At 41.4% G+C, this 17,219-nt stretch overlaps 1 protein-coding gene across 2 annotated transcripts in view; it reads left to right on the forward strand.

Annotated features, from left to right (window-relative positions):
- The window catches only part of LMX1B (LIM homeobox transcription factor 1 beta), a 229,336-nt gene extending 212,321 nt beyond the window's left edge, over positions 1 to 17,015 (forward strand). The window contains exons 3-8 of one of the 2 annotated variants that reach the window (XM_078646104.1): positions 3,879 to 4,111; positions 8,302 to 8,480; positions 10,071 to 10,148; positions 13,049 to 13,115; positions 14,557 to 14,718; positions 16,073 to 17,015. In XM_078646104.1, the coding sequence (XP_078502230.1) occupies positions 3,879 to 4,111; positions 8,302 to 8,480; positions 10,071 to 10,148; positions 13,049 to 13,115; positions 14,557 to 14,718; positions 16,073 to 16,230 (877 nt within the window). In that variant the 3' untranslated portion in view covers positions 16,231 to 17,015. The remainder of the gene's footprint in view (positions 1 to 3,878; positions 4,112 to 8,301; positions 8,481 to 10,070; positions 10,149 to 13,048; positions 13,116 to 14,556; positions 14,719 to 16,072) is intronic. The other variant, XM_078646105.1, reaches the window with a different exon arrangement.
- The last annotated feature ends 204 nt before the right edge of the window (positions 17,016 to 17,219 follow it).

Genomic DNA, 17,219 nt, shown 5'->3' on the forward strand with positions numbered 1-17,219 from the left:
TTGGCACGATATGCATAGACCAACAATTATAACACACAATACGCATAGACCAACAATTATAAGACACACTAAACTTAGGCCAAAAACTATAACACAGGTATGTAGTGCCCAACAATTACAACACACGGTACGCAGAGCCCAACAATTATAACACCTGGTACGTAGAGCCCAACAATTACAACACATGGTACGCAGAGCGCAACAATTATAACACACAGTACGCATAGCCCAACAATTATAACACACAATACGCATAGCCCAACAATTATAACACACGATACGCCTAGACCAGCAATTATAACACATGGTACGTAGAGCCCAACAATTACAACACATAGTACGCAGAGTCCAACAATTATAACACATGGTACGTAGAGCCCAACAATTACAACACATGGTACGCAGAGCCCAACAATTATAACATACAATGTGCATAGACCAACAATTATAACACATGATACGCATAGACCAACAATTATAACACATGGTACGTAGAGCCCAACAATTACAACACACGATATGCCTAGACCAACAATTATAACACATGATACGCATAGACCAACAAGTATAACACATGATACGCATAGACCAACAATTATAACACATGGCACGTAGAGCCCAACAGTTATAACACACAATATGCCTAGACCAACAATTATAACACATGATACGCATAGACCAGCAAGTATAACACATGATACGCATAGACCAACAATTTTAACATACGATGTTCATAGGCCAACAATTACAACACGCATTACGCATAGACCACTCATTATCACACATGGCACGCAAGGCCCATCAATTATAACACACAGTACGCATAGACCAACAATTAAACAAAAGGTACGCAGACCCCAACAATTATAACACACGATAAGCATAGACCAACAATTATAACACATGGTATGCATAGGCCAACAATTACAGCCCACAATACCCATAGACCCACAATTATAACACATGGTACGCAGATCCCATCAATTATACATACGATACGCAAAGGCCAACAATTATAACACATGGTATGCATAGCCCAACAATTATAACATAATAAGCGTTGCCTAGCAATCATCACAAAATACATATAGCCAAGCGATTGGGGTTTTTGCCAGACTACACCTGCATAAATCACAACCTCTTGACTTTAAAATAATCTGTAATATTTTGGTGAGTACATTTTGAGTTGAATATTCACCAGGTGTCTTTTTTATTTAACCAGGACATTTAAATCATGCTCAAATCTCCCTGCAGCCATGTTTTACCTGCTGAGTATTCTAACCAATGGTTTTTGCCACAGATTTGATGACGTTTTTCACAACCATTTATAGGACCTGATTGTTTATTGTCCCCGTATTAGAAGAAGCAGGAGACCTGGGAGTAGTATACTGTGCTTCTTCTGTTGACCCTTCAAGAACCCTGGTTATGTTTTGTTCTTAATTATGGATGGATGACCATCTCCTTGTGTCCATGCTACGCGGAAGTGACTCACAAGTGATCCCCGCTACCAAGATTCCCTTCTACAGCCTCAGACAGTCCAAAAATGGAGGCAAAAGAAGTCTGTGCCCTTCATAGATAGGGTGTTGAAAACCAAAAATGAGCGCGTTACACAGAAGTAGGGCTTGGATTTTTCATCCACCTGTGCACATAGTGACTTAACTGACAACACTAACCACCAGGAAAAACAAGCAACGATTCACGGTTGGAAAATGTGCTTAAATTAGTCGGGATTGATGGTGAAAATTTGGGACTGTCCTGGCAAATTTAGGACACCTGGTCGCCCTATTCATAGGTGTACGAAGCAGGGATAGTGTGGGCGTACTTATCCTCTGAGGGACAGCCCATGCTTGTGTTTTTTCGGCCTGTTCAGATTGGCTGCTCTGCTGCCAGTCTGATTGGCTGGCAAGCAGCCAATCAGACTGATCTAGACACTGGGCGATACTATGTCTGCAGGGGTGAGTAGGAAGCAACTGGAGATCCACTGCATTTGAAAAGTCGCAGTTCCTGGCTGCCCTTCTTGGCCCCTTGCAGCTGTAACTCTCCCTGAAGCTTGCACGTATAGAAAAAACACTCCAACTTCTCAGTCTGAGGATTTTGTAGAATTGCAGATCTTTAATCCTAGCACTTCTTAAGTTGGTTCGAACAGTAGAACAATAACTTAAAATACATATTTGTCTATTCATAAGACCCCCACATATGCACGTGCCCCTGTGGCCATACCTCTGTATTCAGGTCCAGTTAATTCTTCCCACTGGGACTGCTGAACCATTAATACAACAGGAAGGAAAATATCATCCTTTCTACTCACTGCTGCGAGCAGCCAACCATTACTTAGATACGTGTCCCACTTTTGGACTAACCCATGCTGTGCATGCAGACAATCGTTGGTCTGTTCCAGGAATGAATGCACGCCACTGTCGAACAGGCAAAGACAGTGGTGTATTGTGGTGGCCCTTGCATCACACCTAGGGATCCATTTCCAAAAACTGTTTGCTCTAGAAACAAATAGTTCACACACATTACAAATAGGTCAACAACAACTTCATGGATGGCTGTGTGATAGAAAACCTCACCCACCACCCTAATCCGAAGTGAACTAATGGTGGACTCCAGGAAGTCCCTGTTCCAGCTGTGCCCTGTCTCCACAGTTCACCCCAAAACCAATGATGACCTTTTGTGGCGGAAAGATGCTGGATACTTTTCCCAGCGCCTGCGCATGCATCTAGGTTGCACAAGTTTTTTTATTTAATTTTTTTTTTTTTACCACCTTCGCTGCGGCGGCTATTCCGCCACAGCGCTAAGGGGGCGGGGGGCCGTGCAGCGTGTCCATGCTGGTGATGGAACCGCTCCGCCACCAGCCTCGGTTGAGCTGTGCTCATGACGGAGCGGTTCCGTCATGGCCCCGCCCGCTCAATAGAACGCGCCGCGCAGGCACGAAATCCGTGCCGCGCAGGCGCGTCGGGCGGGCCATGACGGAACCGCTCCGTCATCAGCACAGCGATACCGCGGCTAATGACGGAGCGGTTCCGTCATCAGCACGGAAAGAGTTATTTTAACTTGTTCTTCCACAGAGCAACTCAGTATGTTACAATCAGAATAGGTTGCATGACAAGTTAAGCGACTTCACTCACGCCCACTCCAGGAAGCCTTCTTAGCGTACGCCCACTTCAGGAAGTTTGTATTACATTTCGCAAGTGTCCTGAATAGCCGACAGTTGTGAAGTTTCAATAAACGTGGAAGTAAAAACCTGTAAAAATGACATCACATAACACAACCATCCTGACAGGAACACACTAAGCACATGTACTTAGGATACTGTAAAAAAAACAATACTACTTTTTGCTGAAGAATTTTCTAACAAAAAAGTTTCAGTGGGAAATTCTTGAACTAAAAAAGTATTTGTTGGAATTCCTCACTGCTGTAAAATCCATCAATTTTTGAATTTTATAAAAATGTGAACTTTTCACAACTCTGCCGGCACTAATCTAGCCCTATGTCAGTATGGTTAAAAGGTTTATTGGTTTTCTGATGCTGTGTGTATATTAGCACTTTACTGTGCCAACTCTCGTTATGTTGGTGTTATTTCCTGCACTTGTTGCATGGTTGCCAAACATGCTCTTTAATGGGATGCAAGAGGGTAAAAGGTGTCAGGTCAGTCCACAAACTTCCGGAAACCGATGAACTGGGAAGTAATAATTCTGTAAATTGCTTTCACTATGACCACATTGATAATGAGTGGGTGGCAATCACAACAACTGGTAGAAAGTTGGCATAGCCTCCAAGGGCCACTCAATGCTGTGAATGGAGGTCTTGTCTTTAGCAATGTACTTCGCAGGCACTGCGAAAGCTTCTCTAACTCTGGGCTCTTCTCTTTCCAGGCTCTTTGCGGCAAAGTGCAGCGGCTGTATGGAAAAAATAGCGCCAACGGAGTTCGTGATGCGAGCCCTGGAAAGCGTCTACCACTTAAGCTGCTTCTGCTGCTGCGTCTGCGAGCGACAACTGAGAAAAGGCGATGAGTTTGTGCTGAAAGAAGGACAGTTGCTGTGCAAAAGTGACTATGAGAAGGAGAAAGATCTTCTCAGCTCCGTCAGCCCTGACGATTCGGACTCAGGTAATAATCCGCTTTGTAATGCACAACATTGGCGACGAGGATGTTGGTTGAGGCCTTCCTACCTACTCAACAGTAAAATGTGATCTTCGTGCCAGTTCCAATGTCACTTCCACCTAGCTGTCTGCACACAAGCTAGGCCTTTCCAAGGCATGCAACTAGGTAAGTGCTAAGATGAACATGAAAATATCCTTCCTGGGTCTCTTAGGGGGAGCCCTACATCACCCAGAGGACAATGCATTGATTTCCTATATCCTAGTTGAGGGCCACCATTTCTCTAGGTGTTAGTTTTGCAGATGGTTCAAACTGTGTGTTACTTCTTGGTAGAAATATCATTTTCACCTTCTTTTTTTTATGGAAAGGTAAGGTTTTCACCACCTCAGGCTTGTGTTTTATTTAACCTTGTCCATATGATAGCTCCTCTTCAGTGTGGCCTGTCACTGGGATTGACACCGCTCCCTTGGACAGGGCCGTCCCTTGACATGGATTCTGACACTGGTGTTTGTGATCTGTGGTGTTGCCCCAGTGGTCTCATGTGGCTAATGTCCAGCATGTCTAGTTATTGTTTTGGTTTTGTTGAGCCTCAGGTCTTTGACTTGACTATCCCCTTGTGGTAACACCACCTATCGAAATACTAATACCTCAGGGTGCCTTTTTCTCTGCTATGGCATGACCTCCCAATAAAGATTTCTGTAATTTGAAATGGGGAATAACATGATAAATGTGCACTTTTTACCCTGCTCTGAGCTTCAAAACTCAGAATATGGAGATCCTATCTGCCTAGGTTAGTGCAGATGTTCAGTGATTATTACAGCTGCGTATGAGTACTGCATTGTGAAGCACCTTGCTCCCTTCTGCTGCAGTCTGTGGTATACACATATAAAAATAACAACAAAACAACAACAAAAATAATAATAATATTAACCCCTTCGCCGCGCAGCAAATTCCACCGCACTGCGAGGGGGGCGGGGCTGGGTGTGGCGCTCAGGTACCCAGGACGGCTCCCGGCCTTCATAAATCACTGTGGGCGTGTGCTCATGATGGCCAGGAGCCACCTAAACTCCGCCCACCAATTATTTAGCCCGCACAGGCGGGGAATTGACTGCGCGTCGGCGGAATGGCAACGGTCGGACTGCTCCCGGCCGTCATGAGCACCCGACTACCGTGACTCATGAAGGCCAGGAGCCGTCCTGAGCATCAATGAGGTTAATAATACGTTGGGTTGAGATACAATTATCCTAGCGACACGTTGCCGCTGAGCGGTGGGTGATGTGCTCATCTCCTGGTTGCTGTCACTGGAATCCTGGCTCATTCGGTGTAAGCCAGCTCCTATATGAACTTTCTTCGAATGAGTGAGTGTTCCACGCAGACAGGGCGCTCCAGCTCCCGCAGTGGTGTGTAACACCAGGGCCATGTGCACATCTGCTCACTGCTGTTGACATGAACCGAAGAAGGTGGAAACAGCTCACACATCATCAGTGCTGTGCAGGAGGAGTGCTCTGTCGTGCTTTATGTCATCCTCTGATTCTGCAGCAGCTTCATGCATGTCGTTAATATTTAGTTTCTGTACTTCTAGACTAAATCTGAACAATGGGCGTCCCTTATTTAATGCACTGAAAATAAGAGCTGCGTTGCAGTTATAAAGGGATTTTGTGCAATCGACGAGTGCTGCTTTCATAAAACGCCTGGTGCTGCAATATTTCCAAAAATAGAACCAGGACTTTAAATACTACATGGTCAGAATGGAAATGCATGTTTCCAGTTTGCACATTCTTTGACCTATGTACCGGACAGAAGATGGGGTGGGTGGACGAGGCAGACCAGGAATTTACTGGGAACAATTTGGAAAACGACATTTACAGCAAAATGGAGAGTGTGCATGCTTTCTGGACCAAGAGAGATCAGATATGAAGCAGAGTGGGTCAAGTGCCCTTGGGAGGGATCTGCCTTGCACCATCTCTCACAAGTTGGCAGGGCCAACGCACCCTTTCAGCCTTGTGAGCTGGATAAATGGGGTCACATCCGCTGATCAGTAAGAATGTTTGTTGTGCAAGCGAACCGAAACTTTGTGGGACAACTGGCTAAAGTAATGTGCAGCTCGAATATTCTGCTGACGTGAAACCTGCTGTCCCTGAAGGGTCAGCTGCCGTATAGGTGTGCACCAGACGTCACCACAACGTGTCACGTTGCTCTCTCTTGTGCAACAGGACAGAGAGGGAGTGATACTATTCTAGCACAGGGCACCCTTCAGTTGTTGGGCTCCCCTGGTGCATTGGAGCGCCAGTCTCCATGTCCTACTGGTTTCAAAGGGGATCCCTGGAGTTCTCTGCAGGCTTTTGCTGGTGACCAGACCGACCACGGGGAGAATGCACAGGGCCAGGGCTGTCTGTAGAGACACCTGTCTCTGCTAAACTCCAAGAGGCGTGGGTGTTGCAAGGCAGGCAGGGGCAGGACTCCCTGGCTCCACGTGCTGGTCCTTTTAAAAGACAAACTCTTATCTACATCAAATCTTTGTGCTTTAACTGCAGCGCTCTCTCCAAAATTGGAAACAGAATGAAGAAGTGACAGTTAAAGAACACATGTTTTCTGCTATCATGAAACCAAATTTAAGTCACAGAAAAATTAAGCAATGCCTGAAAAAAAATCACATTTATAATTTCTTTACAATATAGAAATATAGAATACTTAAGCACAGAATTCTGTGTCGATGATGAAAACCTTTTGACTTTTTTTGCAAAACAAATAATAGGTATTTCATTGCCTATTCCCCCTTATTTCTCCAAATGAGGTACACAGACTTGGCAAAAAAAGAGAATAGAAAAATGTTTTGCTTTCTGAGCTCGGCTTCTACAACTGTGAAGCATCAGCCTTCACCTCGCAGACCTCAGCTCTGACACGCTGCTGTCTCTGGGAGCAGCCGGCTGCGGTTCCCGGTCCATAACACAGCGCCATTGTCTTTATGGGCAGATGTTATGGCTACACGTGCTACAGTATGTTTGCAATAGAGACCGCCGCCATATTGAGTTACATCTGATGCCACGGGTCCCGGATGTCATGTCCAACATGGTCGTTCACACAAATGCGTGTGTCACGTGACCCTACTGCAAGAACATCAAGGGAAGAGATCTACTGAAATGCATTTCTGAAAAATAATCAATAGACACTAGAATTCTCTTAATCCCCTTCGAATAAAAAGAAGTTTATAGCGCCATCAATGTTTACTTTTTATTTAAATTTGCCCTTTTTAGGAAATTGTAAACTATCCCATGTTAATTGTTTTATTTAATAGTGATTTATTTAGTCTTTTTTCACTTGGCAGATGAAACGCTTTCTTGTTTAAAAACACAATTTTCTAAAAATCTTATTTTTGCAGAGACTAAAATTATAAATAGCAATTTACCACTAAAACCCACAAATGTGGTTTGTGTTTAGAATGAGATCTTCGGCCACTCTCTTCTAAACAAGTAACATGGTTGGATAGAAAGAACAGGCACCATTTGTAGGCAAATAAAATAGAAATGGCACTTCAAAATCCTCTGTATGACAACAAAGAAGGGACTGGACGGTGAAAACCATGGGATGTGCATATATATTGGCAGTACTAACAGTCCATTTCAGGAAGTGGTTTGTTTTTCTTCTACAAATATTTACCAATATAATGTCTAGAGAACATGAGATATTGATTTTTTATTTTTTTATAAAGGATGATTGTTACTTGTGGGATATGATGAAGTGTTTTATAGTGTACGTTTCCTCAAATACATTTTACCTCACCTTGGCCTTATTTTGAATTATCTCAATGATGTAACCATGCTACAACAATGTTTAACCATTTTAGAAAACTGAGAATTTATAACTGATTGAGCCAATGTGCAATGTGACATCACCACAGACTTCTCAGTCCTCTGCGCCCTGAACATAAGTGTCTGAAACCTTTCTCTAAAACACTGTACTGAAATTCAGCAAAGAGGATTTGCTCTTTGAAGTTTACAATTCTTTGTATAATATTTTATATATTTCTTTATATGACATATTTTTAAATTTCAACCTACTTATACAAAAACACCGCTTTGCGAAAGCCATTAATTTCTGACCTGCATCTAACTATCCTGCGTATTTAAAAGTACCTCTAGGTGAAATTGGCCTCCAATAGATAATTTTTTAATGATGTTCTGCTGAAATTGTATCACCAGTTAAGAGCGACGACGAAGATGGCGACATCAAACCCTGCAAAGGACAACCCACCCCAGGAAAAGGCAGCGATGATGGGAAGGACCCAAGAAGACCCAAGCGGCCTAGAACAATCCTCACAACACAACAGAGGCGGGCCTTCAAAGCGTCCTTCGAGGTGTCCTCGAAACCCTGCAGGAAGGTAAGTTACCATAAGAGAAATTCTAAGCCATATGCACAGTGGAGTATATCAATCTAGCGCCATCACAATTCTGCGTAAACAAATGTATTTTTAAAATGGGAAGATATAATTTGCAATATATACTGAAAAAATGAAAAAAGTATTTCCCATGTTATGCAATACCAGGCACAGTTTTATTGCACTTTGGATCTTTTGAAAAATGCAGTTCATTAATTTTATTTAAGGTATTTGAAATAATGTAGACTTACCCCAAAAAAACAGTATGGCTGATTTTTTTTATAAACCTTTGATCCGTGTGTAAGCTTTGTAAATGTGTCAGAACTTCAAAGCTTTGTTACCGGGTACGAGACAACTGCAGTGCATTTAAAAACTGTTTAGATAGAATTGCATCATTTCTTAAGCTGTCCCCAGCTTCACGAGCTACAACCGGAGGCTTCATGCTAAGTATTTGGGAGGAATTATAAGTCCCATTATTGTGGATGTTAAAATATGTGTCTTGTAAGAAATATTATGATGTGCAAAGAATTTACTGTTGAATCCCAGCTGAAACAAGGCCCTTTCCATCACTATGTTCAACTGAGCTACACATGGTGATAAAGAATCAAATACATCTCCCATGGGGTGTTTAAAATCCGAGTCAAACTACAGTAATGAGTTAGGTGGCAGTACTGACTCCAGGCATGGTGGCACTCCAAGATGGATGCTCATATGTCAAAATACCAGATAGCGGAAGACCGGTCACACACCCTAGATTACTGACTCATTTTCCCACTCTTACCCCCAAATAGTCCCCTATTTGCTGCAGAAGGAGTGAGAAGAATTTCCAGAAGGTAAATAAGGCTCTTGTAGGTCCAGTTACATCTCCCACCACAGGGGCGTCACACAGGCTCCCGCAACCCCCGCGGTGCAGGGGGGCCCCTCAACACTGCACTCTGGCCGGAGAGCTCCTGATTGAGCCCAGAGGGGGCCCCTCTACATAGCATGCAGGGAGGCTCCCTCAATTTTCCTTATTCCAGTGTCCCACCACTGCGTTGTGCAGGTCCCCTGAGGCCAGAGGTAGCAACGACGGCACCAGGTGGCCAAAGGGCGAGCCAGAGATAGCAGCCAGCGCCTACTCCTAATTCACGTCCACGGAATGCGAGGTATTTCTTTAACAGCCCCTCTTTGTTTATGCAAGCTGCAGCAGAACTGCTACATAGAACTGCATGGCTACTAGATGTTGTTGGTGCATGGGTACCCACACTTGGGGCATCTGAGCAACTGTTAATGTGGCATGTACAAAGGATGGGCCCGGTGAGCGGCTAGTACCATCTGCGCCACCAGCCGCGCCCGCTGCAGGTAAGAGTGGTGAGGCGATGGGGCCGAGTGGGGGGATTTCGAGAGACGACCCCGAGGGAAAATTAATTATTTATTTAATTTTCACTCATGGTCGTCAATGTCATTAAGGTGTGACCAGATGCCAATTGTTTTCCTTACAGGCTTACCAACTCAAATTTATGAAATAAAAAAAAAATTTGAGTACAAAAATGTAAAACTGAAGTGTTTTGTGGCAACGGGAGCTCTCAATTTGCCCTTATTTTTTCAACACAGGTCAGGGAAACATTAGCGGCGGAAACGGGGCTCAGTGTACGCGTTGTTCAAGTTTGGTTTCAGAACCAGAGAGCGAAGGTAAGCATGAATCCAGCAAACTGGGTTACATTTATTTGTTAGATTCATATGCAGTTTCAGCACCCACCCATCTTTCTGATAGCACCTTAAGAGAGAGCTGTATGTTACAACATGAAATACGGTACAATACATACCATCGCATTTTTATTTAACAAACTCTTTTCAGATCTACTGCTCCAAGATTGGCTTCCCCATCTTGGAACGGTAAATAAAAAAAAGGACACCATATCATGATGTGTGTGTTCATGTGTGGTGATATTCATGCATCAATCCATTATGAAATGTCTTTGTGTGCATTTGTGAAAATGCGGGCATGCATATATATCATCACACTTCTATTTTGCTGCCGATGCAGTTCAGCGTCACCAATATCTTTTTTATTATCAATCGCATTGGGAAAAATCATTAGCAAAGTCAATAGGTCTGCATTGGCAAAGCAAAGGGAGAGATTATGTTGACCCTGCCAATGATCGTATAAATTTATTATTTTAGAGATAATTGTTGAAGAAGTTTAGGATTGTCCACAAAAATCTTCACATAATAGAGGACACAATAAAGCAGAAATATATATCTCCTGTCCAAGTTCCTTATTCTCAGCAGATGTTTTTTTTTAGATACAGAAGGAGTAGGTGGTGTGACAAATTATCGTCCTTTTAATTTGTTTGTCTCAATAGGTTGGAATTTGCAAAATAATAGCAGTATCTTTATGTTCTTTCAAAACAGTATAGTTCACAATTATTGTATTTAAAAAAAAAAAAAATGAAAAAATATTATGGAGTAATTTATGGTTTCTTCATAAAATCAATAGAAAAATAGTAAATAAAATACAGTAAAACAATATTCCATTGCGAAGTCGTACAAAAACAGATGTATTAAAAAGGGAGGAAAAGTTAAATTTAAGGGACTTGTTACTTTTTTTTTAATTGTCAGAAAATATCTGGTTTTAAAAATAGTTGTAACAGAGTTGTGGTGGTCCATGCAAATGAACATGAGAATATCCTTTTCAAATAAAAAGTTAGAAAGTAAAAGTTTCACACCATTACCTACCACCATATACAAGCCCAACATAAAGTAAAGGCATAAGCAGAAGGAGTAGTTACTTAATTGTCATGGAAATTGAGAAGAAAATTGACATTAAGGTTTTTTTGGTCTGGTCTAGAAACAGCGTTAAATGTTTTGCCAGCCTCATGTAATGAGAAAAAAAATCCAAAATTAAAATAAAATGCAGGTAAACATATACAGAGGAGCATTGGGTCATCCACCCTTATCGATTTTTGCCTCCACTCTGTACAAAAAAAGGGGTGATGTGTGAGCCCACGTCTGCCATTGGCTGTCTTGCACTGTGAGTGATGAGATTTTCCCGCTCACACAAACACATCTGCTTTAAAAAGAAGTGCACATTACTTCCAAGACTAGTGGGCTTCAAAAAAATCTTATTTTCCTGTGATAAACATAAAATTAAAAAAGGTGCCATTGCACCTTAACATATGGAAAGCAATGAAGAGTCACTGTTTCTGCAGGTTATTCCTTATATAAATGCAAACATGTGGTAATATGAGGCTCATCAGAGACAGTAGAGCAATTTTAGGAAGCGCGTTAACACTGCAAAGAAATAAATGCTCGAAGTGAGGGCCGTTCACCATTCACCATGATCATATCATTACAAAAACTCAAAAATATGGTTTATTTACAAAAGACGGATGCATGACATTCTTAACGTGTTTATTTTTAAAACACGCAATCAGCTTTGCTAGACGAGCTTTAATTCACATGATCAACAATGTCACCAATATGCATGAAACCTGCCAAGGAGATTCTAGAGATTGACATGTGAGAAAAACAAACTCATCCGGAGTTTCACGCAGACAGTTCTTGTATTGTCCTCTGGGTCTCATCAGAAGATTTTGTGGTAAAGAGTGGGCAGTAATTCAGTTTATATATAATTGTTATTTCGAGAGGAAAAGGCAGTGGCAGGGAGCAGGCCAGGACTCAAGTGTGGCTGCAAGATTTTATCTGGTAAAGCTATAGTTTGACACCAAGACAGCTGGCCCAGCCTTCCATCTTCACTCGTTGAGCGCCAAACCTTGTTAGCTATGGCTCTCAAGATGCGCTTCATTTAAAGTTGACTAGTTTCCAAGAAACTGAGCTGTAACCGGCCAGGAACACTTGTCTAACAGGCTTAAAGTTTAGATTGTTACGGTGATTTGCATACATTTTTTTAATGCATTGATGGTTTGTGCTGCTTCAGAATGTGGGTGCCCCAATGCCTTTTACCATTTTCTCTAGCTGATTACCATTTATCTTTTGATTGATATATTGTGTAATTTCTTCATTTTTAAGTATTGTTATGCTTACGATGTTTTTTCTATATGCATAGTTCGATTGAATTTCTCCTTTGTTCTTATATGCTTTGTAATTCCTTTATCATTTTATATATATTTTATTGTATAACCTGTACGGTTTTATCATTTTAACTCTTTCTTCATTTTCTGTTTCTTTTTTGTTCTTTAATAAACTCAAACTTAAAAAAAAGAATGTGGGTGCCCACTCATGGTCTGAGATCCTCGTCAGTCGCAGTGAATGCTGTGGACAATGTTTTTGTTTAATCTTGAGGTCTCTCTGTAATAGATCAAATTGGATGGTGGCCATCTTGTTGAACTCCTATTCAAGTTAGCCCTTTCTGTGAGTCAAGGAAAGAAATAAAAGCTGTGGATGTCTCCATATTTATTGGCCAACAATTGCCCCTGTGATTCACACACACCCTTTCTTAACAATTTTGTCAATACATCTTCTGAAATGTGTTCTACCATTGAGCGATAGAGCCACGGAGTGGTTCTGAAGATATTGTGTTTCAGCATATTGAACTTTGAATCTGACAAACATATTTCCTTCATATCCAGATGAAGAAATTGGCTCGACGGCACCAACAACAACAAGAACAGCAAAACTCCCAGAGGCTGGGGCAAGGTACGGTACAACACTTTTGAATACCTCCTTTGTTGTGAGTGAGTGTGAGCCATGTTTACTACACACCCTATTGTCATATTGACATCAGAGAGCCTGGAAGACCCAAGCCTTCGTCTTGTGTCTGTAGTTCCATTGGAGACGTGGCACCTGCCATGTCACTACTGAAAGATGTGGGTCCACAACATTGAGTAGGGAGTATCGGGGAAAACCATATTGAGGAGTAAAGTATGTATAGATTGTCTATACAGATGTGGAGTTAAGAATAGTAAATCTACACTTCCCTCTATGCACTTACTTTTTGATACTTAGGTTCTTGATTTTTTGGCTGTGGTACTAAGATATATCAATATTCCCTACTCGATATCCCAGGCTACAATCTTATGTTACAACCATATACCAAGTGTTATTATTTGATTCCAGTGATGAAAGTTATTGAAGTGGATGTGCATACAAAGACAATCACAAACCAATCGCACACAACTAAATACTTCTTAATAGATTTTAAATGTTTAGTTGTCAATGAAATAATCTCTTGAAATGGTGAGAAATCAAAAATATAAAGAAAGAAATGTGCCAATCCAAGCAAATGTTGACTGTGCTTTTCGTTTGCAGTCAGCAGCTCTTCTACTTTCTTATTTTATAAAGTGGGAAGAAATGGAGAAAAGTTGTTCATATTTGGTTCTGGGTGGGTGTCTGAGCCATTGCTCTGATTACAAGATATTCAAGGCAAAAATGCACTTTATGCTGGAATACAGCAATTAGCCTTGAACTGGGTTGACGTAAAGTTCTTGTAGGGACAGAATACTGATGGATTTCTGGAAGCACAGGTGGCATAGGTGCATATATAGTACCCGTTAATATAAGGCAAGCTCAATTGGTTTACAATAATGTATAGTACATGGAGGATTCAAAGATTCAAAAAGCAAAGACACTTGTTTTAAGCGCTCAAGCTGACCAATAGATAGGTTGCAGAGACGTTTGGTTGCATCGCTCGATCCGCGGGCCATGTAGTGATGTAATATATTTTACGTATGATAGCCAGACATGTGCATTGACAGACAGATGACAGATTTATTATACTGCCTATTGAAGTATGTGAACTTTGACCTGAGCTCCAGCTGATTTGTAGGATCCTGTAGCCATGTTATGAATATCCAATGATGAATGTCTATTACAGTCACTGGTGAAAAGGCAAACATACTCTTATCACCTCAGTCTGGCAGCGTTTCTTAGATTCGATAACTTTACTGCGGTGATACGCTACTCTAAGGAATATTCATTCCAGCTGTTGCACACGGTTCTTCATCCAATGTTTTGGGTTAGGCTGTTAGAGCAATCTCAGAAGCGTCACTTTGCATTACAACTCACTAGACTAACAAGATAGCGGCTTCCACCTATCGGATGTCATAAATGCTAACGTAGCTTGTGGTTTGTCTTACAGAAGTAATGTCCAATCGAATGGAAGGGATCATGACTTCGTACACTCCCCTCTCCGCACCACAGCAGCAGATTGTAGCTATGGACCAGAACAGTTACAGCACAGATCCATTTCAACAGGGGCTTACCCCTCCTCAAATGCCAGGTGACCACATGAATCCTTATGGTAAGCCTTGCCGCCCGCTATCACAGATTCAAACACGCACATCCTACTGGTATTTAAGCCAAAAAGCAATGGTAGCATTCAAGGGTCCACCACATTGAAGAACAGAGTCCAATCACTAACATGTTTCCCAACCACCTCTGTGTCGGTATGTGTCAGTCTGCAGTAGCCTTGTTGGCAGCAAAAACCTGTACTTCATTCTTAAGGGATCAGGCACCCTTCAGGGCTGGGGCTCACAGGAGGCGAGCTAAAACAATGACCTTGTGTGGATCAGCTTAAGGTGACATCCAGTTACTGTTAAGGGCCTGGACTAAGCCTGATAAATGGTTGGAGCTTTAAAAACTGCCTGTACCATTCCCGACCTACCTTTCCTCTTTCTTGAAAGTCTATAGCTCACTTCCATGTAAGAATGGAGTAGATGACATATCCTCTCATTCCATTCCATCAAATGTTTTTCTCTTTTACCTTCACTACTCCTGAACATTTTGAGTGTGCTCAGCTTTGTGATTTCATATGTCTTGGTGGTAATTCTAATTTTAATGATAATACAACTTTTTTTTATGTAGCCCTTCATACCCCACGTGCACAGTTTGTAAGAGATATAAACAACAGCACTTGCAATTACTGAGAACTGAGTCCCCTCTTTTACAGCTACATCATGTCTTAATGAGTGTCATTCACACCAATTGAAAAAACTATACTCTAACTCACTTTGACCTACATAATTATTTTTATTTTTGACATATATCTGTACTTTTTCTGAATGCATTTTGGTAACTGACAGACTGGCATATATTTAGCATGAACCCAACCAGTTTATTTTCAGAACAAATTCATAAAATACAGAGCAATCAGAAACAAGATATTACAATAGTGAACAGAGAGGTGTTGTCCCTTTAGTAGATCTGTAATTAAGAAAGGAAGGTGTTGCTACCCAGACTGCCTTAAAGCGCACCAGCAATAGGTGACATCCCCTCTTGCCTCCCCCACCTCTACAAGCTCCCAACATTGTAATGTTCTAATGAGTTATAGACACCTACTAGAGTTTCACCCAAATCCATTTACAAGTTATCAATTTATGTAAGATTATTTAAAAATCCTGTTATTAATTTGTGTAATTAACAATATTGCAAAAAAGGTTGTGCCACATTTTGCCTTAAATTATAAACCAATAATCAGTGGCCTCCATTTTGAAGGCTAGTCCTTTCTGTCGTACAGGTGGACACTGGATGATGTACAGCTCATTTTTGTAATTGGCCCTTTCCAAAAATGTGACCAATGATAATAATACATGACATGTATTTTTTCCCTCTGCTAAGTTTAAAAAAAAGTAATTTTAAAAACATTTCTTTTGCAGGAAACGACTCTATTTTCCATGACATTGACAGTGATACCTCCTTAACGAGCCTCAGCGACTGTTTTCTTGCCTCGTCTGAAGTCAACTCCATGCAGGCAAGAGTAGGAAATCCTATTGACAGGCTCTATTCCATGCAGAGCTCGTATTTTGCTTCATGAAGGCAAGAGGAGAGCCTTCACCGGCTGCATCGCAGCAAACACTAGACTTACAGGATGGACTCTACAGCCATACGTTGCGACCCGCACCCTTGTTCTTCCACCATCAGGACTTCCGTCATGTTGAAAACACTCCAGAATGTCGATTGGAAGAATGGGAAGGGGACAATAGTGGAAAAGGCTCTTCCAGCAGGACCATGGAGAAGCAAGCAACCTCAAGGCTGGAATGGAAAAAAGTGATCCTTTTTTAAGAAAAAAAAGTAGAACTCACCTTGTACAAAAATCAGTATTTGTATATGACAATGCACCATTTAGACCCATTTCCTTAGGATGTTTAATATTTAAAGAGCCACTGATACTTATATCAGTTGACTAGAAGGCTGAAAATGTTGGGGAAAGACATTTTTGACCCCGCTGCATGATTCATCACACCGTTGTGAAACACTTTCCATTTGAACTGTGAGAAGTTAATGTAAATGTGATGTCCGGCATTCATTTTCTTTATACACTTTTTTCTACCTAAAGATAGATCAATCCATACTAGACGATAGCCCTTATATTGTATGCTATGTAGGATTTGGTTAACACTACAAACCGTGGAAAAGGCAGCGGATTTGGTAGGATGGTCACGCCAGCTCGGAGAAGACCGCATGTTCTGGACTGAAGCGTTTAGATTAAGGGTCTGAAAACACTCCAAAAGGTGCGTCAAAGAAAGAAAAAAGATCTTTATTTAATGACCTGTAAAAAAATAAATAAAACATTTGTTTGCAACTAACTCCAGACTGTAACTGTCGCCCCATGTGGTTTTCATTGCAAGTTGTTTATTTAGGTTTTCAGTCCACACAGAAATGTGTAAAGTTACTAAAGGTGGATTCCAAACAATGTCTTACTTTGTTTCAGACGTTTTTCACTTCCCTGCTAAAGTAATTTTGCTAGGACATCTCAAGTACAAGCACTCCCAAAAATATGTTACATTTGGTCATCAAACTGAT

Source organism: Lissotriton helveticus, chromosome 5_1, assembly GCF_964261635.1.
Source record: "Lissotriton helveticus chromosome 5_1, aLisHel1.1, whole genome shotgun sequence".
Taxonomy (NCBI): Eukaryota; Metazoa; Chordata; class Amphibia; order Caudata; family Salamandridae; genus Lissotriton; species Lissotriton helveticus.